Source organism: Amblyraja radiata, chromosome 20 (genome assembly GCF_010909765.2).
Source record: "Amblyraja radiata isolate CabotCenter1 chromosome 20, sAmbRad1.1.pri, whole genome shotgun sequence".
In the NCBI taxonomy this organism is placed as follows: domain Eukaryota; kingdom Metazoa; phylum Chordata; class Chondrichthyes; order Rajiformes; family Rajidae; genus Amblyraja; species Amblyraja radiata.
The window spans coordinates 3319567-3342447 of record NC_045975.1 but is presented as its reverse complement, the minus strand read 5'-3'; the positions used below and the strand labels follow the sequence as shown (position 1 = coordinate 3342447).

At 45.6% G+C, this 22881-nt stretch overlaps 1 protein-coding gene across 1 annotated transcript; it reads right to left on the bottom strand.

Annotated features, from left to right (window-relative positions):
- Positions 1-12566: 12566 nt before the first annotated feature.
- LOC116984510 (small VCP interacting protein) lies at positions 12567-20868 on the bottom strand. The gene is made up of 5 exons (XM_033038647.1): positions 20843-20868; positions 20731-20802; positions 14549-14599; positions 13159-13272; positions 12567-13036 (listed from the first exon to the last, which is right to left on the bottom strand). The coding sequence occupies exons 2-5, from the start codon at positions 20791-20793 to the stop codon at positions 13022-13024; spliced, it is 243 nt and encodes an 80-aa protein (XP_032894538.1). The 5' UTR covers positions 20794-20802; positions 20843-20868; the 3' UTR covers positions 12567-13021.
- Positions 20869-22881: the final 2013 nt, after the last annotated feature.

Below are 22881 nucleotides of genomic sequence, written 5' to 3'. Positions count from 1 at the left end.
ACCTATTGCCTATTGTCTATAGTCTATTGACTATCTATCTCTGCCTTAAAAATATCCATGGCCTCCACAGACTTCTGTGTTAAGGAATTCCACAGATTGGCCACCGTCTGGCTAACGAATTGCTTCTATATCTAATTTCTAATTGTCCTACTAGTTTTGCAACTATTAATTCATAAGCAGCTGAATTTGTCATTTTATTCTGACAGTAAGTGGAAGCTGGTGATTTAATAACCTGGCATTGTCCAAGATTCCAGGATATATATGTATGAAAAATAATTTCTGCAGGGAGTAGCAGAATACTGTCAATCCTAGTTCTATAAATACCAAACTTGCAGCCGATACATAGCCTATAACAGAGAGGACCACAGCTTTCTGTGGCAATGAATTCCACAGGTTCACCACCCTCTGACTAAAGATTATTTTCGCCAGGCAACTAACACTTAGTATTATCCGTCTTTATTGTAGTTATAACGTTATCCCAGTGGTCCAATGCAATTTATTCTGCTTTCCATTATTTTATCAGTTGTGAAATTTGCACATTGTGTGCCTTGTAAAAACCACTCTCCTACAACACATTGTTTCAAAAGTATCAAATTGCATAAAGAACTATTTTCAACCAGGCAGAATCCTGGTTTTAAGAAGGATTTAAGAAGGAACTGCAGATGCTGGAAAATCGAAGGTAGACAAAAATGCTGGAGAAACTCAGCGGGTGCAGCAGCATCTATGGAGCGAGGGAAATAGGCAACGTTTCGGCCCCTCGCTCCATAGATGCTGCTGCACCCGCTGAGTTTCTCCAGCATTTATGTCTACCATCCTTAAAAGGATGATGAGTGACTGAATGTTTGGTTGCTCATATTTTCAAAACATTGAAAGCAATGTCGCTTCAGTTGCATAGTAACATTGCTATGTCTTGGCCTCCCCACCATTTTCCCTGCTCTCTCCCGATATCTCTTGCCTCCCTTGTAGGGAATCTATAGATTCATTTCAACAACACTCAAAGATAAAACACTGCACTGTCATGAAGCTGGGCTGAGAGGGGGGAACAAAAGCTGCAATAATCCCCCCTCTGTTCCAAATCCCACACGTTGAATTCTATCTTCATGAGCTTTTGCAAATTCCCTCTCCAACATGTAGACCAAAAAAAGTGACCAATGTGCCTAATGATGCTCGCCCAGATTTACTGCTGAGATTAAAGAATAGCAAAACGCACTCCTCAAATGCATGCCTATATGTTGCATCAAATTCACCATTCAAGCTAAAGGGATATTTCCCCTCATCTCATTAAGGTGCATGCAAATATTAACATTTTACACATACAGGTAGACACCTCCAGTTTAAATTCCATTTGGAATATTTTGGAGGACCAAGAAACCAAGAACCAACCAAGAACCAAGACAGAAATAGCAGCAAATCATTAAACTTTGTGCAAGATAACACAGTATTGCTGTATTTCCCTTGACCCTATACCACTGAAATGTCACACTAGTCGCGAGAATAAGTGCAAATAATGGTGCTGACTGGTTAACTGAAAGACTGGGTCAGATTGTGCTGTATCAGGCTGGCTGCCTCGAACATCTGGAGAAGAAACAAGGAACTGCAGCGTTTAAAAAGGAACTGCAGATGCTGGAAAATCGAAGGTAGACAAAAATGCTGGAGAAACTCAGCGGGTGCAGCAGCATCTATGGATCGAAGGAAATAGGCAACGTTTCGGGCCGAAACCCAGAAGGGTTTCGGCCTGAAACGTTGCCTATTTCCTTCAGGGTTTCGGCCCGAAATGTTACCTATTTCCTTTGCTCCATAGATGCTGCTGCACCCGCTGAGTTTCTCAAGGAACTGCAGCGGCTGATTTACAAAAAAAGACACCAAGTTCTGGAGTAGCTCGGCGGGTCAGGCAGCAGGTTTGGATAATGTGGAAACGTCACCCATCCATGTCCTTCTCACATGTTGCCTGACCCGCTGAGTTACTCCAGCACTTTGTGTCCCATGGTGATATTTAACATAACTTTTGTTAAATAAAGAAGAAAAAAAACAGGTGAAAAAACAAATCTAAGCTGACGGAATTATTCACAATACACGTGCATTGCCCTCCTATTCATTTATTGTCCCAGCTCAAGATAAACTTAAGTGCAGCAGATGCTGAACAGCATAACAGAGAATGCAAAATGTTAGAAAGTGTTCCAGTAATCAGACAGAATCAGAAACCCTTCTTCAGACTGTCGGGAGAGAGGGAGACTAGAGATATGGAAGGGTAAGGTGTGAAAATGACAATTCTACATTTCCTTGATGATCGGCTGCTTTGATCTGTCGTTTTCACACCTTATCCTTCCATATCTCTAGGCTCCATCTCCCCTGACTCTCAGTCTGGACAAAGGTCTCAACCCGAAACGTCACCCATTCCTTTTCCCCACAGATGCTACATGAACCGCTGAGTTACTCCAACTTTTCGTCTATATCTTCACTTTAAAAAGATAGTTTTGTCCGTTTAATAGTTTCTATACAATTGTGAAATGCAGACACATCTACTTCTCGTTATTCAACGAGATGATTAAAATATACACTGGTTTTACTCACACAAAACTATTTAAGTCACCAACAATATAAAGCATTCCATTGTGGTTCAATGCCATGTGGAGTTATGTCATTCATTTGACTTAAAGCAATGGAGAGAGAAGCCATGTTTTTTCTGGATAATTGTGTTTGCTAGTGAATTGCTATCACTACATATGGGCGGTCCAGTGGTGTAACTGGTGGAGCTGCTGCCTCACAGCACCAGAGGCTGGGGTTAAATCCCAATCTTGGTTGCTGTCTGTGTGGAGTGTGACCGCATGAGTTTATTCCTGGTGCTCCGGTTTCCGCCCACGTCTGGGAGGAAGACCTGCAAGTTTGTATGTTAATTGGCTCTGTAAAATTGCCCCTAGCGTGTAGGGACAGGATGAGAAAGTGGGATAACATAGAACTAGTGTGAGCGATGGTCGGTGTGGACTTGGTAGGCCTATTCCAATGCTGTAACACTAAAACTAAAAAACATATCTATGAAGAACTGTGAATATATATATATGCAATACATGACTGGAAAATGTCCCCTCAAATGGACCATCCGATACTGCACTTGTGGGTTCAACGTTGTAAATCGTTAGACCACATTCTGGTAGATTTAGATAGATGCTCTATTGTGTAGGAACTAGAATTCAAGTGCCTAATTGATTAATTAATTCTCACTTCAAGTCTCAACTAATAACAATCTCAATCAATCAATTTGTATGTTCAAGTGGATAAGGGCCAAACGCAAGCAAATGGGACTAGCTTAGATGGTCGGCATGGATGAGATGACAAATGGGGCTGTTTCTGTGCTGTCTAACCCTATGGCTCAGTGCCTTTTTTTAATTTCAGTTTAGTTTAGTTTATTGTCACATGTACCGAGGTACAGTGAAAAGCTTTTGTTGCGTGCTAACCAGTCAGCGGAAAGACCAACACATGATTACAATCGAGCCGTTTTGCAGTGTACAGATACATGATCAGGGAATTAATGTTGCCGTGGGAGGAGAGGTTTAAGAGTGTGGAGCGATTGTAATATGTGATCATAGACCTGCTTCTGTAGCGAGCACACAGATAGTCGCCTAGGTTGTACACCATCTCGGAAGCAACTATAACACAACATAATACTGGCTATAAATTATCACAAGGTGATAAATCTAACAACATAATTAATGAGTAGTAAGGAAAATACTGCAGGTGCTGGTTTAAACCGAAGGTAGACACAAAATGCTGGTGTAACTCAGCGAGGCAGGCAGCATCTCTGGAGAGAAGGAATGGTCACAGGAGTGGAAGGCAACCTCATCTCCATTACACAGCTACATCTCTTTACCAGATAAAAGCTGTCCAGGGTCTGACCTCCCCAGAGGAGCATGGATGAAGCTCAACAGACTTGGTACTGGAGTTGGGTGTTTCAATGCCAGCGTGTGGAGATGGGGGCTCCGCCAGAGCCCAGCCTGTGAATGCGGAGCAGAACAACAGACAGCCAACCATGTCATCTCTGGGTGCCCACTCTACCACCCACCAAATGGAGCTGTGTCAGGGCCTGGCAGACATTGACGCCAACGGAGACAACAACCTGGCTGCTCAACACCCGGCTCAAGATCTAACTATTCATTTGGGTTATTTATGTTTCATTCGCAAGAAGAAACGTCACCCATTCCTTCTATCCACAGATGCAGCATGTCCTGCTGAGTTACCCCAGCATTTAGTGTCTAACAAAATTAATGCCACCAGGAAGGATTGTTGGGAGCTGAAGTTAGCACTGAATCAGTGATGGTCTGAACTATAGTCAAATCACGACTATCCTTAGAGCTATTGATACCTAGCAGGTCCCCAGCAACCTATATTACTGAGCCCGTTTAAATAATTAGTAGATAAAACATGCTCATATCCCCCAACCCAAATTTCCATTCCTTGTAAGCATCATAGCACATTTTTAGTAAGCATGAATTATTTTAAAATGCATTTCGTAAAGTAATGGAGGACTCCATTTGATGCAATGGCTTAAAATTTGCAATAAGAATAACGTTGGGGTTATGGCGTAAAATTCTAGATTGCACTTGTGTGGTTACATGCAGAAGCTGCCAGTGGTGATCACCTACTCTTATACAGGGCGAGTTTTCTTTTGCGGCCTTTTCAAGTGGAAAAATATCTAAATATATTACACCTTGTTGAATGAGTTTTTAATAGTTGTACAGTTTCATCAGTTTGTAGTTACTGTTTAATAACTTTGTTGGACCTTAAAATCTGTGAAATGCCAATTCCACCATTATTTTAAAATGCCATGCTTTTTAAAAAACCAATAAATAATGTTTATGATATTTCCGCTTCAGCCTCAATCTCTTGTGTCTGTCTCAATCCTCACACATTGGAAGTTTTTTAAAATAAGTTCAGACTTCATCTCCTGGTAAGTTGTTTCTGCAAATACTTCAACCTAATCGGCAGCTCAGCCGATTCAGTATGAATGGATGTTGGCAATTCCCCCAAGCAGGCAGTAGAACACGGCGGAACAGGAACAGGCCCTTAAGATCACAATGTCTGTGTCAAGACCATCTCTCATCTGCCTACACATACTGTAATCCATATCCCTCCACTCCCTGCACATCCAGGACATTGTGTTTTATGCAAGACTCCAGCACTTGCAGTTCCTTTTGTCTACATCGTAAATGTCAACTACCTTTTTAAAGTAATTTATCTACGTACTTGACATGGAAATAAGAAGGCTGTTATAATCATGCTATGCCAACCTGAGCTTAATTTGCCAAAGTTATAGTGAAAAGTTCATTGAAATGAGTTTGACATTCAGAACTATATAACTACCTGATTTGTAACCCAAGATAGGTAGATTCATAATATTTCTCATCCTTTGATAATAGACGTTACCTTCCACTAGCGAACAACGATCTATTCTACATTTTCCCTGAGCTTTGTCCCCTTTGATGTCTCGTTTTCACACCTTACCCTTCCATATCTCTGCGTCTCCCTCTCCCCTGGCTCTCAGTTTGAAGAAGGGTCTCGACCTGAAACGTCACCCATTCCTTCTCTCCAGAGACGCTGCCTATCCCGCTGAGTTACTCCAGCATTTTGTGTCTGTCTCTGTGGCCCAGGTCTATGGCTTCCTGAAAGTGGCAACACATGTAGATAGAGAGATAAAAGTGGTATATGGCAAGCTCACTGGCGTGAGCATTGGATTCTGATGCCCCATTACAGGAAGGATGTGGAGGCTTTGGAAAGTGTGCAGAAGAGGTTTACCAGAATGTTCTCTGGATTAGGGAGCATTAGCTACAAGAAGAGATTGGACAAACTACTTGTATTGTTTTCTCTGGAGTGCTGGAGGTTGACATTACACAACAGACAATAGGTGCAGGAGTAGGCCATTCGGCCCTTCAAGCCAGCACCGCCATTCAATGTGATCATGGCTGATCATCCACAATCAGTACCCCGTTCCTGCCTTCTCCCCATATCCCCTGACTCCACCATCTTTAAGAGCCCTATCTAGCTCTCTCTTGGAAGTACCACGTCCCCGTCCCTTTTCATCTGTGCATTAATTGCCTCATACTGTGTTTTGTATTGAATTCTGTCTTTACTTTGTGTACTAGTCATGTCTCTACTATTTACTTCATTCCCCTTACATGTTTTTCCTCTACATGCTCGATTTTTGTAAGGTGTCCTTGAGACTCTTGAAAGGCGCCCATAAATAAAATTTATTATTATTATTATTATTATTATCCAGAGAACCGGCCTCCACCGCCCTCTGAGACAGAGAATTCCACAGACTCACAACTCTCTGTGTGAATGAGTGTTTCCACATCTCTGTTCTAAATGGCTTACCCCTTATGTTTAAAGTGTGGCCCCCGATTCTGGACTCCCCCAACATCGGGAACATGAGGGGTGACCTGGTATAAGAAATGCATAAATAGGATAGACACTTGAAACCATTTGCCCTGTTGGAAATGTCAAAGACTCGAGGGCATTTAAAGTGAGGGGCACAATTTAAAAGAGATTTATGGGGTTATTTTGACCACACACAGCGGTGGGTGCTGGATTGTGCTGCTGGAGGTGATGGTTCTCTGCCCCTACCTCACTGATCTCTTCAACTCCTCATTGTCCCAAGGAATTGTCCCCTCCACTTTCAAAACTGCTGCTGTCACACCAATCTTAAAGAAACCTGGTCTTGATCCCTCCTCTCTCATTTACTACCGCCCAATCTCAAACCTCCCCATTCTTTCAAAAACCCTGGAGTGTATCGTTGCGTCGCAACTTCATTCCCACGTCCTTGCGTATAACCTATTTGAACCCCTCCAATCTGGCTTTCGCCCCCTCCATAGCACAGAAACTGCTCTCCTCAAAGTCCTCAACGACCTCCTCACCTCTGCTGACACTGGTTCCCTCAACATCCTCATCCTCCTCGACCTGAGCGCAGCCTTCGATACAGTGAACCATAACATCCTGCTCACCAGACTCAAAGACCTCGGCATTGAAGGTTCTGCACTCAGCTGGCTCCGTTCCTACCTTTCCAACAGATCCCATTTCATCTCTCCATAACCACACCTCTGCTACAGCCACAGTCACTCAAGGCATTCCCCAAGGTTCCGTACTCGGCCTCCTCCTCTTCATCATCTACATTCTCCCCCTTGGTCAGATACTCCGCCACTTCAACCTGGACTTCCACTGCTACGCCGATGACACCCAGATCTACCTCGGCACCAAATCCCCTCACAACCCCCCCCTCTCCCATATCAACTCCTGTTTGTCATCTATAAAAACCTGGATGCAACATAACTTCCTCAAACTCAACAGCGATAAAACAGAATTCCTCCTCATAGGCTCCAAATCCACACTCAGCAAAATCAATAACCCCACTCACCATCGACGGCACCACTGTCTCCCCATCTCCCCAGGCCCGCAACCTTGGCGTGATCTTTGATTCCACCCTCTCCCTTGAGCCTCACATCCGCCATGTCATTAAAACCTCCTTCTTTCATCTCCGCAACATCGCCAAACTCAGACCCTCTCTCACACCTCCCGCTGCTGAAAGGCTCATCCATGCCTTCATCTCCTCCCGACTGGACTATTGCAACTCACTTCTCCTTGGCATCAGCTCCACCTACATCAACCGACTCCAACTGGTCCAGAACGCAGCCGCCCGACTCATCACCCACACCAAATCCTGGCAACACATCACTCCAGTCCTCAAACATCTTCACTGGCTTCCCATCTCCCACCGGATCATCTACAAAATCCTGGTCCTCACCTACAAAGCCCTCCACCATCTGGCCCCCCCATATCTCACTGACCTCCTCTCCCCCTACCAACCCTCACGGTCCCTCAGATCCACATCAGCCGGTCTCCTCTCCATCCACAAGTCCAACCTCCGCAGTTTTGGGGACAGAGCCTTCTCCAGGGCAGCTCCCAGGCTCTGGAACTCCCTCCCCCAACTGATCCGCAATTCCGTGTCCCTCACCATCTTCCAGTCCCGCCTCAAGACCCATCTCTTCACCTCTGCCTATCCTTAGCCCCACGTCCCCCTCCCTTTTCATCTGTGCTTGAATTGCCTCATATTGTGTTTTGAACTGAATTTCTGTCTTTAATTTGTGTACTAGTCATGTCTCTACTATTTATTTCATTCCCCTTACATGTTTTTCCTCTACTTGCTAAATTTTTGTAAGGTGTCCTTGAGACTCTTGAAAGGCGCCCATAAATAAAATGTATTATTATTATTATTATTATGGTAGAGGAACAAATGATAGGAGCATTTAAGAAGATTTTAGATGAGCACATGGATATGCAGGGAATGAGACATAGAGTTATAGAGTCATACAGTGCGGAAACAGACCCTTCGGCCCAAATTGCCCACGTCGACCAACATGCCCCATCTACACTAGTCCCATCTACTCGGCCTTGGCTGAAATCCCACTAAACCTGTCCTCTCCATGTGCCTGCCCAAATGTCTCTTAAATGTTATGATGATTCCTGTCTCAACTACCTCCTGGAAACATAGACATAGAAACATTGAAAATAGGTGCAGGAGGAGGCCATTCGGCCCTTCGAGCCAGCACCGCCATTCATTGCGATCATGGCTAATCGTCCCCAATCAATAACCCGTGCCTGCCTTCTCCCCATATCCCTTGATTCCACTGGCCCCTAGAGCTCTATCTAACTCTCTCTTAAATCCATCCAGTGACTTGGCCTCCACTGCCCTCTGTGGCAGGGAATTCCACAAATTCACAACTCTCTGGGTGAAAAAGGTTTTTCTCTCCTCAGTCTTAAATGGCCTCCCCTTTATTCTAAGACTGTGGCCCCTGGTTCTGGACTCGCCCACAACATTGGGAAAATGTTCCTGCATCTAGCATTCTCTCCTCTGGCAGCTTGTTCCAACTTTGTGTGAAAAAGTTACTCCTCCAATTCCTATTACATTTTATCCCCTTCACCTTAAACCTATGTCCTCTGAATCCCGATTCCCCTACTCTGGGTAAGATTCTGTGCATCTACCCGATCTATTCCTCTCGTGATATTGAGCACCTCAAAATGGAAGGGCATGGATCATGTGCAGGCTGATTAGTTTATCTTCTATGTTCTATGTTCTATTTTGCAAATTCAAACAGTACATATAGCGGAGGCTGATAGCAAAGAACTTCACGTTCTTTTCATGAGATATTACTGGCCCTATTTAACCCCCATCATTAAATTAAAGTGCTTTCAAACTAAGGTAACTGCCAGTACTTGGCTTATATGGTTTAGATAATGAAAAACAGAATGAATTATGAACTCAGCCTGGGAAAGAAAATCACATGGTAACATTGCCCCCAAGTGGACAATCCATCAAACTGCTCTCTACAGGAAAACAAAATGTTGGGAAACACTCAGCAAGTCAGGCAGCATCTGTGGAGAGAGAAGACGTTAACGTTCCAAGTAGAAGACCCTGTCGGAAGGACATCCAACATATCCTTCTCATTAAACTATTGAGCTGCTGACCAGGGACACTGGGAATTGACAACAGTTTAGTTGAGAGATTCAGCTGGTCCGCGCCGACCAGCGATCCCCGCACCCTAACACTCCTACACACCCTGAGGACAATTTATACCAAGCCAATTAAACCTACATACCTGCACGTCTTTGGAGTGTGGGAGGAAACCAAAGTTTGTGGAGAAAACGCACGCAGGTCACGGGGAAAACGTGCAAACTCTGTACAGACAGACAGCACCTGTAGTTAGAATTGAACCTGGGTCATAAGTGATAGGAGCAGAATTAAGCCATTCGGACCATCAAGTCTCCTCCACCATTCAATCCTGGCTGATCTATCTCTCCCTCCTAACCCCATTCTCCTGCCTTCTCCCCGTAGTCCCTGACTGGCAGGTCTCTGGCGTTGTAAGGCTTGAGAAGGGTCTCAGCCCAAAACGTCACCCATTCCTTCTCTCCATAGATGCTGCCTCGCCCGCTGAGTTACTCCAGCATTTTGTGTCTACCTTTGTTGTAAGGCAGCAACTCCACCGCTGCCCCACCAGTTGCGTTCATAAAACGTGCACGCATCAACTGGCTGGAGTTTCCGTTGACATCTTCAACCTCTCACTACTGTGGCCCAAGGTCTCCTCACCTGCCTTAATGGTCATCCACAATACCACTGCCCAAAGAAGAGCAAGGTGAGCAGGAAAGAACTGCAGATGCTGGTTTAAAATTCTGGAGTAACTCAGTGGGACAGGCAGCATCTCTTGGAGAGAAGGAATGGGTAACGTTTCAGGTCGAGACTCTTCTTCAGACTTGTCTCACTGACTACCGAAGAGTGGTGCTCATGTCTGCTGTGGTGAGGTGCTATGAGAGGTTGATTATGACACAGATCAACTCTACCTCAGTAAGGAATGTTTGGTTTAGTTTTAGTTCAGAGATGTAGTGTGGAAACAGTCTTTACAGCCCACCGAGAATGTCTATGATTAGTTTGATTTAGATGAGAGATGCAGCGCGGAAACAGGCCTTTCAGCCCGAGTCTGCGCTGACCAGCGATCACCCTTACTATCCTACACGCACTGGGGATAATTTACAAAAGCCAATTAACCTACAAACCTGCACGTCTTTGGACTGTGGGAGGAAACCGGAGCACCCGGAGAAAACCCACGTGGTCGCAGGGAGAACGTACAAACTCAACATAGACAGCACCTGAAGTCAGGATTGAACCAGAGGCAGCAACTCTACTGCTGTGCCACCGTGCTCACCCCAGTCAATTGGACTTGCTACCATTCACCTACCAACAACAGATGAACAGCGGATGCGATCTTGCTGGCTCCTCCCACTCTGCACTGGACCACTTGGGCAACACATACGTCAGGCTGTTGTTCAACTAGTGTAGTTTAGAGCTACAGCATTGAGACAGGAACTTTCACACTCCAATAGACAATAGGTGCAGGAGTAGGCCATTCAGCCTCACGAGCCATTTAATGTGATCATGGCTGATCATCCCCAATCAGTACCCAGTTCCTACCTTCTCCCCATATCTCGACTCTGCTATCTGTAAGAGCTCTCACTTGAAAGCATCCAGAGAAGGATCCAGTCCACGCTGAATATTGATCAGCAACTCGCACTAGTTCTGTTATTCCAGTTTCTCATCCACTCCCCACACACAAGTGGGCGATATAAGGATACCAGAAGGGGAACAACCACAAGAACAGCTGAGTGGCATCCTCAGTAGCGCACTGCTACCGAGACGAGCCGCTCGAATATACTGTGGGATTATAGAACTGCTTACGTGAAGATGCAGAGGCAGAGATTAGTTTAGCCTGATATGTCTTCCACAATAGCCTTGTGAGATATGGGGGGGGGGGGGGGGGGGGGAGTCTAAGACTGGGGGAGAGAGAGGAGAAGAGCAGGGAGAGAGGAGAGACAGGGAGTGATGAGAGGGAGAGAAGTGGGTGGGATAGATATGTGGGGTAAGAGAGCGAGAAAGAGTGCGTTGGGAAAGGGGATGGAGAGAGACTGGAGGGGGGGGGGGAGAGAATGCCAATTAAATGTTTCACGAACGCACGTGTGATGTTTATTGCTTGAGATGTGGATAAAGCTTTTTATATTTATGCATATTTACATTTATATTGTTTTTTCTCCTATTAGTCAACGTGTACATTTAAACCCCTGTCCCACGGTACGAGTTCATTCAAGAGCTCTCCCCGAGTTTGCCCTGATTTGAACTCGGAGATTTACGGTAATGGCCACTCGTCGGTACTCGGGGCTCTCGTGGACATTTCCCCCGTGCTTACCTGCCGTTAGCGAGTTTTCCCGAGTACCTGCCGTTAGCGTAACGTCCCCGAGCTCCGACGTACCCGCTACGTTCATTCTCCGTGCTTACCACGAGTTTGATTTCTTTTTTAAACTCGGGAGAGCTCTTGGAATGAACTCGTACCGTGGGACAGGGCCGTTAGTCGCCAAATGTGCCTCAAAAGTTCAATCAGAATCACAAATAGAGTTTTTATTTAGTCATATAAAGGCCATTTCCTAAATGACTCAAGTACATAGAGTTAGAGATAGTTCAGTGTAGTGATCTTGTCCACAATTTTACAGCAAAAGAAAAAAACAGTGCAATAAATTAAAGAGAGAATAAATTAAATACTGCTATTTCAATTGGTGATTACAGCATTAAAACAAAGCACATTACATCTCTCTACACTATATCCAAGGCACACAGGTTTAGAAAATTGTTTTATAAATATAGAAAACCTTGCCTATTAAAGATACAGCAAAATTATCTACAGAAATCAGCAAATCAACACTTGTCTATAAGTAATGGCAACGCAGGAAATAAATATCTGGCAATATGATGTTTAAGAAGGAACTGCAGATGCTGAAAAATCTAAGGTGGGCAAAAATGCTGGAGAAACTCAGCGGGTGAGGCAGCATCTATGGAGCGAAGGAAATAGGCAACGATTCGGGCTGAGACCCTTCTTCAGACTGATGTCGAGACCCTTCTTCAGACTGATGTGGAGGTGGGGGAGGGGCGGGTTCCCGCCCCTCCCCCATCTCCACATCAGTCTGAAGAAGGGTCTCGACCGGAAACCTCGCCTATTTCCTTCGCTCCGTAGATGCTGCATAACCCGCTGAGTTCCTCCAGCATTTTTGTCCACCTCTGGCAATATAATCTCCGGTAAAGCAGGAGCAATGTAAAGGACTCAGGGCAATTAACATCCAGGCGGAGTGCAGTCTTCACCAAAGATTATAGAGGAGCTCTAGTATCTTTGGTCTTCACAGTCTGGATTAGCCGAATGATACATTAACAGGCAGGTTGTTAAGTTGCAAGAGACATTGTACTTTCCTATCGGGGCACAGAAAGCGCTTGGTAGGCGACATTCAACGTGAAGTAGCATGGCACATTTCTGGATGGCTCTAACCACACGACACTGAAAGCCACGCGGAGAACATCAACAACTCTGTGATCTGGGGGGGGGGGGGCTGGCAAGGTCACGCTGCATCGGCGGTTCTCAATCCGGGCATCAGCTCTTCGCATCCTTTACCCAACCTGCCACTGAAATTTAAAAGAAAGGTCCTGTTATTTACATCACATTGAATGGCAGTGCTAGCTCGAAGTATTTACTTGGTGCAATGGGCACAAACCCCCTCATTGACGTAGTGTGAACCTTCTCTCACCCTGAGGCCACCTCCACCCGAAGACGAGGTGTTCATCTGCTGCTTTTCCATCTCTTCCTGCTTCCTCTTCTTTCGTTCCACTGCTTCTGGATTCTTAACGCCCCTGTGCACGTTCTTTGGAGAGAAAGGTCCACATTTTAGATACACCATTGACATGATGTCATCTTAAAGTCACATAGGAAAATAGTTTTTTTAATTTTATTTTTTATAAATTAAAATGGTGGCATAGTGGCCACCATTTACTGCCTCACAGCGGCAGAGTCCCGGGTTCAATCCACTCTACGGGTGCTGTCTGTGCAGAGTTTGTGCGTTCTCCCCGTGACCTGCGTGGGTTTTCTCTGAGATCTTCGGTTTCCTCCCACATTCCAAAGATGCACAGGTTTGTAGGTTAATTGGCTTGGTGTAAATGTAAATTTCCCTAGTGCGTGTGGGGGTAGTGTTAATGTGCGGGGATCGCCGGTCACCGCGGGCTCGGTGGGACGAGGGGCTCGTTTCCACGCGGGATCTCTAAATGAAACCAAGTCGTTTTGGAGCAAAAGAGATGCATTGCGAGATGTAAACATCACAGGCACAAGTTTAAAGAATATTACCACCTTTTGGCAAACTAACTAAAAATCTGGGGTAGACAAAAATGCTGGAGAAACTCAGCGGGTGAGGCAGCATCTATGGAGCGAAGGAAATAGGCCTCGCCTATTTCCTTCGCTCCATAGATGCTGCCTCAGCCGCTGAGTTTCTCCAGCATTTTTGTCTACCCCCGTTTTTCCAGCATCTGCAGTTCCCTCTTAAACTAAAAATCTGGGAACATTTTAGAAAATCAGAAGGAGCGTGCCCGACAATTCCCAATTCAGTGACTACACGTTAGTGTTCCTGCCCCAAGTACACACATGGTTGCAGGGAAGAAGATGCTGCTGAACCTGGACGTTACATTTTTCAGGCTCCTGTACCTTCTTCCCGATGGTAGGAGTGAAGTGAGAGTGTGACTAGGTTGGCGTTTGAGTTTTGTGTATTGTCACGTGTACCGAGGTACAGTGAAAAGCTTGTGTTGTGTGCTATTCAGTCAGCGGCAAGACAAGACATGATTACAATCCCGCCATCCACAGTGTACAGCTGCATGTCAACGGGAATAACATGATTTAGTGCAAGATAAAGCCAGTAAAGTCTGACAAAGATAGTCCAATGAGGTAGATAGTAGTTCAGGACTGCTCTCTGGTTGTGGTAGGATGGTTCAGTTGCCTGATAACAGCCGGGAAGAAACTGTCCCTCAATCTGGAGGTGAGCGTTTTCACACTTCTGTAGGTAACTCTTTTGCCCGGAGGTAATGCCTCGATGATGCTGGCTGCCGTCTTGACAAAATATTTCCTGCAAAAACAACGCTAATTTGCACGCTTACCTCTTTCTGTCGCTTTTCTGCAGCGTCAGCTAATTGTTTCCTTCTTGTGTCCTAGATGGTTCAAATAAATCAAAATTACAACAGTCAGCGTGGAACAGTGGTGACTACCCTCGCCTCCATTTCACATCACTATACCCTAACCACTGCCATTAGTTTCACTTGGCCTTCAAGCTTGAAATAATGGATCTAATCTGAACCTCCCAATTGCTCAAGCTTAACAGATCGACAGTACTCCAGGAACACAGCAACGATACACATGAAATGGTGGCATTAAGATGGACACAGATTGCTGGAGTAACTCAGCGGCTCAGGCAGCATCTGTGGAGAACATGGTTAGGTGACGTTTCACAGGGTGCTGGAGTAACTCAGCGGCTCAGGCAGCATCTGTGGAGAACAGGAATAGCTGACGTTTTTGGTCGAGACCCTTCTTCAGACTACGTAGACCTGCAGAATTGGCTACACAAGCTCGGACCTAACTGGTTTAAGAATGATCGGTAGATGTACCTCTACTTTACAGGCATGGTCCTCTTTTAGAAAGCCATCTTCATACCTTCTCATGCTCAAGTATTCACACACATCGTTAATTATCTCTGCTTATACATCTTTTTAAGCCACATTCAAAAGTGCTGAAGTATTAAATATTTGACCTCCTCCCTTAGCAAGCTTGATTAGGAAGGGCATCAGGGGTTATGGGGGGGAAAGCAGAAGAATGGGGTTGAGAGGGAAAGATAGATCAGCCATGATTGTATGGTGGAGTAGACTTGATGGAATAAATGGCCTAATTCTGCTCATATTACATGAACTTAGGAAGCTCATCTATAACACCTTTCTGCATCTACAAACTCTCTGCTCCATCACCATATGTACTTTGCTTGTTAACAAAAAATCCACTCTGCGGATTAGCAATTGGTTGGATAATGAACATGGGATTTAATGGATAAAGACTAATGTAAATCTTTGATGCAAGCGGTCAGCTTTTGCATGACCCATAACAGCATCAGTGATATCAATCGTCAGCATATTTGACCACAACTAGTTGTTTGTGTGTTCACAAATCACCACCAGTTCTGTAACTCTGTTAGTGACCCACACACAAACGGTGCTTGCTTCAAACCTTTGTAATGGATCCTCTGCAATCTATTCAATTATTCATTATGGATAGGATAAATTTAGCCAATAAACGCAGGAGTAGGCCATTCGGCCCTTTGAGCCAGCACCGCCATTCACTGTGATCATGGCTGATCATCCATAATCAGTACCCCGTTCCTGCCTTCTCCCAATATCCCCTGACTCCGCTACCTTTAGGAGCTCTATCTAACTCTCTCTTGAAAGCATCCAGAGAACCGGCCCCCACCGTCTTCTATGGGCCAAAAGCAGACAGGTGGGACTAGTGTAGCTGGGACATGTTGGTCATTGTGGGCAAATTGGGCCGAAGGACCTGTATCCACGCTGTATAACTTGATCAACACAAATCTCAGACATTTACAAACTCTAAATATAAATTGGTTAGGATGAACAAGTGTGTTTTTCTGGGGTAATTAAAACTGTTTTCCCTAATCAGAACACACCAAGTATATATGCCAGGCTTTAATTCAAACAGGCAAAGTCCCACACAAATAATTGCAAAGGAATGCACTGTGAATAATGGCTATTGTAGTCTGTAGAACATTAAACCCACTGTTCAAATCTTTATTTTAAATTCAGTTTCTGGCAAGCAAGAATTTATTTCTAGTGAGAGGAAACACTGAAAATTACTTGCTAATTTGTTCAACAGAGAAAACAAATTTAAGATTAGACAGTGGCCAGAAGAGAAACACACTGCAATTGAGCCAAAGCCAATTATCACGGTGCAATCAAAAGACTCTAATGACATTGTTTAGAGATACAGCACGGAAACAGGCCCTTTGACCAGCAAACACCCATTAATAGTTCTTTCCTATAAACTGGGGACAATTTACAACCGTAGCCATTAACCTACAAATCTGCTCGTTTTTGGATTGTGGGAGGAACCCGTGGAAAACCCACGCAGGTCACGGGGAGAGCGTGCAAACTCCGTACAAACAGCACCCGTAGTCAGGATCGAACCGGGGATCTGGCACTGTGAGGCAGCAACTCTAGCTCTGAGCCATCGTGCCGCCCATAATTAAACATTCCTCCCAAACAAGCCTTTGGACACACATCATAACTAGTTATGTACTCGAGTAAAGTTAGGTATTCTTCATAAAGCACCACATCTAAATAGATAACTTGCAGAATATTCTTCATGTTCTCCTCAAGTTGTGTCTTTGGGATTTATTTCCCTGGTTTCAGCAGGAACATGATGTTGATACAGATGATCAAACACCAGCATAATCAGGCCTGAAAAGCCGAATAGCCAGTCATGAGGTCATTAGGCCCATCAAGTCTACTCCGCCATTCAATCATGGCTGATCTATGTCTCCCTCCTAACCCCATTCCCCTGCCTCCTCTGCATAACCTCTGACACCTGTGCTAATCAAGAACCTATCTATCTCTGCTTTAAAGACATCCAATGACTTGGCCTCCACAGCCGTCTGTGGCAAAGAATTCCACAGATTCACCACCCTATGACTGTGCCTTGGATGTTTCATGTTTTCGCCACACAACTTTTATCCCTATCATCGATCAACCCTTCCACCACTCTCCCTAAAGTGAGGACATACTTCTGAAAATGGGAAACCGAGATCCAATAATCCATCAGTAGGCAAAACAGTGCTTCAAAAAAGGTTTATTCCGACTTCCTTCTTGTACTCTTTGTCACCAGCATAAAGCGTACGTTGAAGAAGGAACTGCAGATGCTGGAATAATCCAGGTAGACAAAAATGCTGTAGAAACTCAGCGGGTGAGGCAGCATCTATGGAGTGAAGGAAATTAGCGACGTTTCGGGTCTGAAGAAGGGTCTCGACCTGAAACGTTGCCCATTTCCTTTGCTCCATAGATGCTGCCTCACCCGCTGAGTTTCTCCAGCATTTTTGTCTACCTTAGCATGAAGCTTACATTCATTTTTGGTTTTACAATCATGTACGTCACTTTTGAACCATTTTCTCAACCTGCTTTGCCACTTTCAATGAACTACACACATCTCACTCTTCTTGCATCCATTTTACAATTAGGCCCTTCAGTTTATATCATCTCATCTCATTCATCCGACCAAAATAGCACTTCAATTAAATTTCATTCACAAAATATCTCTCAATGTAATCATGGGTGATGTTTCAGGTCAGAAGAAGGGTCTCGACCCGAAACGTCACCCATTCCTTCTCTCCAGAGATGCGCCTGACCCAGTGAGTTACTCCGGCACTTGTCGTTCTTGCATCTGTACGTCTTTATGTCTCCAATGCTATACGTCTTCTGTTTGCATGCTAATCAATCCATGTCATTCACGGGCTCCCTGCCAATGCTGCGGCGAGAATGTTTTTAATGAGAAAATTGGATTTTCCAAATGGCCGAACATAAAAGCAGAAATCACTCGAGCAAATTGAATAATATTATTCTCTCTGGACAAGACATAGATGCCAGGTCTGAGTACAAATCTCCTCACACATTGGTGAACTTGAGGAGTTCCCCACCACAAAAGACTATACAGGTCCACCACCGAATTTCCGGCAACTGGTGATCCGGTACCTCCTTTCATCCGGACTAAATTCTGAGAGCTCACTTGAAATCCCCTCTGGAAGTCCCCCCGAAAATGTGACGTCTAGGCCGGGTGAGGCGGCCGATCTCGACCTCATCGGGATTTCCGTGGCCGATCAGCGGGTTGAATTTTCCCCTCTGCGGCCGGGGCCCTGGAACTCTGGCCTGGCCAGAGCCGGCAGATCCTTTCCCTCCTGAGGTCGACTTTGCGGGCTGGTATAACGGCTCCCCTGTCGCCCTAGGCAGCGCGATCCAGTGCAGTTGGACTCCTCTCGGAGGCCGTGACCTCTGCTGGTTTGGCAACGCTGGTAACCAGAAAGGCTCAGGAATCAAGGGTGCTGTAAAATTGGCGGTGGACCTGTAGTTGAGGTGTTAGATGAATGCAAGACAAAGGGCCACAAGACTATGGGGATTATGAACATGGCATAGATGCAAGACGATCAGCTACCATCATATTGAATAGTGGAGCTGACTCAGTAGGTTGTCAGAACAGTCCCAACACAAAACGTCGCCTATCCATAATTTCCAGAGATGCTGCCTGACCCGTTGAGTTACTACTGAATAGCCTACTATATTACTTCATTTTTGTTTTTAAATCTGATGATTTTAGTCTCACATAACTTTTATGCATCTCACAAAGGGATTGCAAACTTCACATAGATACTTCTGTAGTAATCTATTTAAGAAAGAACTGCAGATGCTGGAAAAATCGAAAGTAGACAAAAATGCAGGAGAAACTCAGCGGGTTGAGGCAGCATCTATGGAGGGAAGGAATAGGCGACGTTTCGGGTCACATATGTACTTCTGTAGTAATCTATGCCACTTACATAGATTTAAACTTCAATAGGAATATATGTTTTTGTTGAACTGTGAAGATATGCTTTGCATTCTATATTTAAAATGTTGGGCTCAGCATTTAAATGAATTAAGATTAAGTGTTCCACATAGCATGCTGTATGATTAGAGGAATTATGTATGCATCATGACTAGGGATTTAACACTGTAGCAGTGAATCATTGATAGCAACATCGCATTTATATGGTTGTGCATGTACACCAAGAACAAATATCAGTTTCAAGGTAAATGCTAACAGGTTAACTGTTACTGGGCTGGCGTTAGCAAACATAAATCAACTGACCTCCTTTTACGCTCTTTACTAATGCTAATTCTTGCAGCCTACAGGTCGAGACAGTTCATTAAAGTAAGCAAAATAAACCTAGACCAATGTCTGTACCCTTTGTCATCGTTGCTTTTTTACATATCTTTCATTCATTTTTTTCTATATCTCTCTCTATATATCCCCATCTATCTCTCTCGTTACCATTTACCCTGACTCTCAGTCTGCAGAAGGGTCTCGACCCAAAACGTCGCCCATTCCTTTTCTCCAGAGATGCTGCCTGTCCCGCTGAGTTACTCCAGCTTTTTGAGTCTATCTTCAGTTTAAACCAACATCTGCAGTTCCTTCCTATACAAATGCTCCACTCCAGATTTAGTAGGCCAAGCGACTCTTTTATATTTAAGCGTTCCCAGAGTTACTGAGAATTATAAGACATTAAATGATGTGACATTAAGCGAGCATTTGGATTCTACAACACGTCAGCACACACCCATAGAATACAATGGTATCCTGTAACGCAAATCACAAAGGTTTGGGCTATTTAGTGACAATGGGAAAGATTTAGTTTGCCAAAAATATTTGGAACTAAAATCCGATGAAGTAGACTAGTTGTTCTCAACAGAAAGGGCTCGATTCCCTTATGCCACCCTCACCCAACATCACTGTTCTGGACACTCGCCCACCACCCTCACGTAATCATCCTTCCTCTGCCCTCACCCCAAGACCAGAATATTTCACGATGCCTTAAAGCAATCTTGACTCCCTCTCTACCCCTCTCCCTCCCCATCTCTCCCTCTCCTCACCTCCCCCATTTCCCTCTCAATCTTTTCTCCCCAACTACCCCCTCCCTCATTGCTTCTCCCTCTCCCCATCCTCCTCCCACACTCTCCCCATCCACAACTCTTTTCCTCTCTCCCCCCACTCTCCTTACCCTCCCCCCCCACTCTCCTTACCCCTCCCCCCCCACTCTCCTTACCCTCCCCCCTACTCCCTCACCCATCTCACTCTGCCTCCTTTCCCTTTCCCTTCTCACCTTTCCTCATCTTTAACCCTCGTCTCTCTGCCTCCCTCTCACCCCTCTGCTTTCATCTCACATTTATTGTCACATGCACCAATTAAGGTCCAGTGATATTTACACACACACACACACCCTCCTTCTCTCCCTCCTTTTCCCCCCTCTCCACATCCCTCCTTTCCCACCTTCTCTCCCTCCCCCCACCACCCTCCTTTCCTTCAGCTCCTCTCCCCATCCCTTTCCCCCCCCCTCCCTACCCCACCTCTCACTGCCTCTCCCTCCACCCTGCCCCCCCACCCTCTCCCCTCCCTCATATTCCCTCCATCCCTCTCCTCTTCCCTCATTTCTCTCCCTACTGTCTCATCCCCCCTCCCCCCTGTCCCCTCCACCTCCACCTACCGGGTCGGGGGTCTGCACCACGTCCTCGGTGGCGCCGCCCAGACAGGGCAGACACATCCCCATCGCCCGTCGCCGTCGCCGCCGCCGCTCCCGCCCTCACGGTAACGGTGCCGCCGCCGCCCACAGCCCCGGAGCTGCCTCTCCCCCCCTCACGGCCCCTCCCTCCCTCCCTCAGTAACGCCACAGACACAGACACAGACACAGACACAGCCGCCGCCCCGGCCGTCGTCTCCTCCTCCTCTCCCCCCGCACCGCCCCGCACAGGCCTCCCGCCGCCACTACAGGGCCTGCACTGGCGCCTCACCCGGGCCAGCCTGAGCCTGAGCCTGAGCCCTCTGGGGCCAATAGTGTGGGAGGCGACTGTACTGGGTGGGAAATGACTGTAGTGGGAAATGACTAGTGGGAAATAACTGTAGTGGGAAATGACTAGTGGGAAATGACTGTAGTGGGAAATAACTGTATTGGGAAATGACTAGTGGGAAATAACTGTAGTGGGAAATGACTACTGGGAAATAACTGTACTGTAGTGGGAAATGACTGTAGTGGGAAATGACTGTAGTGGGAAATGACTGTAGTGGGAAATGACTAGTGGGAAATAACTGTAGTGGGAAATGACTACTGGGAAATAACTGTACTGTAGTGGGAAATGACTGTAGTGGGAAATGACTGTAGTGGGAAATGACTGTAGTGGGAAATGACTAGTGGGAAATAACTGTAGTGGGAAATGACTACTGGGAAATAACCACTGAGTGGGAAATGACTGTAGTGGGTGGGAAGATTATTTATCCATGGACTATCCCAGAGTGGAACCCCCTTCCTGACACCACCAGGTATGCATCAGCCTTGTCACTCTGCAAGTCACAGCTCGACAACTTGGACATGGATCATCTCACCACATAAAAATCTAAATAACCCTTTTGCAACCAGTGCCCATGCGAGGGTAACCTGCACTAGATCGCCCAGCTGTTGGCGGTTGTGCAGTAAACAATAGACAATAGGCGCAGGAGTAGGCCATTCGGCCCTTCGAGCCAGCACCGCCATTCAATGTGATCATGGCTGATCATCCCCAATCAGTACCCCGTTCCTGCCTTCTCCCCATATCCTCTGACTCCGCTATTTTTAAGAGACCTATCTAGCTCTCTCTTGAAAGTATCCAGAGAACCTGCCTTCTCTGCCCTCTGAGGCAGAGAATTCCACAGACTCACAACGCTCTGTGAGAAAAAGTGTTTCCTCGTCTCCGCTCTGAACGGCTTACTCCTTATTCTTAAACTGTGGCCCAGAAACAAGCAGAAGCAGGCACTGGAAAACAACTATAGTCAGTAACTGTGGGAAGAAACTGGGAAGAAACTACTGTGTAGGAAGGAACTGTACTGTGTAGGAAGAAATGATGAAATAAGCAACATCTTCGTGCGTATGGCGTGCACAGCCTAAAGTTGTAGGACAACTTGTTCTATTTGATCTTATTTGATTGTGCACACCAGGTTGATTGCATTCGTCAAAACAGGGCGGACCACGTGAAGGTTGCAGTCTTCCACCCCAAGGAAGCAACTTAGGAAGGAACAGCAGATAGAGGGAATGGGTGACGTTTCAGGTTGAGACCCTTCTTCAGACTTCTCTAAATTCAAGTAACCCCTCTATCCCCTCTATCTCTCACACCATCCCATCCCCATCCTAGTTGTCAGACTAGTTTCACAGTCGTGATTATATTTTACTGATTGTCTGCCTCATTGTCACCTTCCCCTCAGCCAACAGGAAACAGCACCTCATATTTTGCTTGGGCAGCTTCCAACCCAGCGGTATAAATTTTGACTTCTCTAACCTCGAGTAACCCTTGCTTTCCCCCTCTCTCTCCGTCCCTCCCCCACCTTAGGTGTCGTACTAGTTTCACTGTCGTCCCGTTGAGTTTCACTGTCTGTATAACTCATTATCACCTACCCCACAGCCAACAATGGACCATTGTGGGCTCCACCTTTTCTTGATCATCGTTACTCTGTTTGCATTTCTTTCATCCGTTTGTTCTATATCTTTCTGCATCCCCGTCTATATCTCTGGGTTTCCTTTCCCCTGACTCTCAATCTGAAGAAGGGTCTCGACCCAAAACGTCACATGCTGCGGCCTGTCCCGCTGAGTTACTCCAGCACATTGTGTCCA

Bases quoted from the DNA above. Each gene is read 5' to 3' on its own strand.
- LOC116984510 (XM_033038647.1), bottom strand. From the start codon at position 20,793: ATGGGGATGTGTCTGCCCTGTCTGGGCGGCGCCACCGAGGACGTGGTG. The intron at 14,600-20,730 runs GTAGGTGGAGGT...TGAACCATCTAG, and splicing joins TGGTGCAGACCCCCGACCCG to GACACAAGAAGGAAACAATT. The intron at 13,273-14,548 runs GTAAGCGTGCAA...TTCTCTCCAAAG, and splicing joins CAGAAAAGCGACAGAAAGAG to AACGTGCACAGGGGCGTTAA.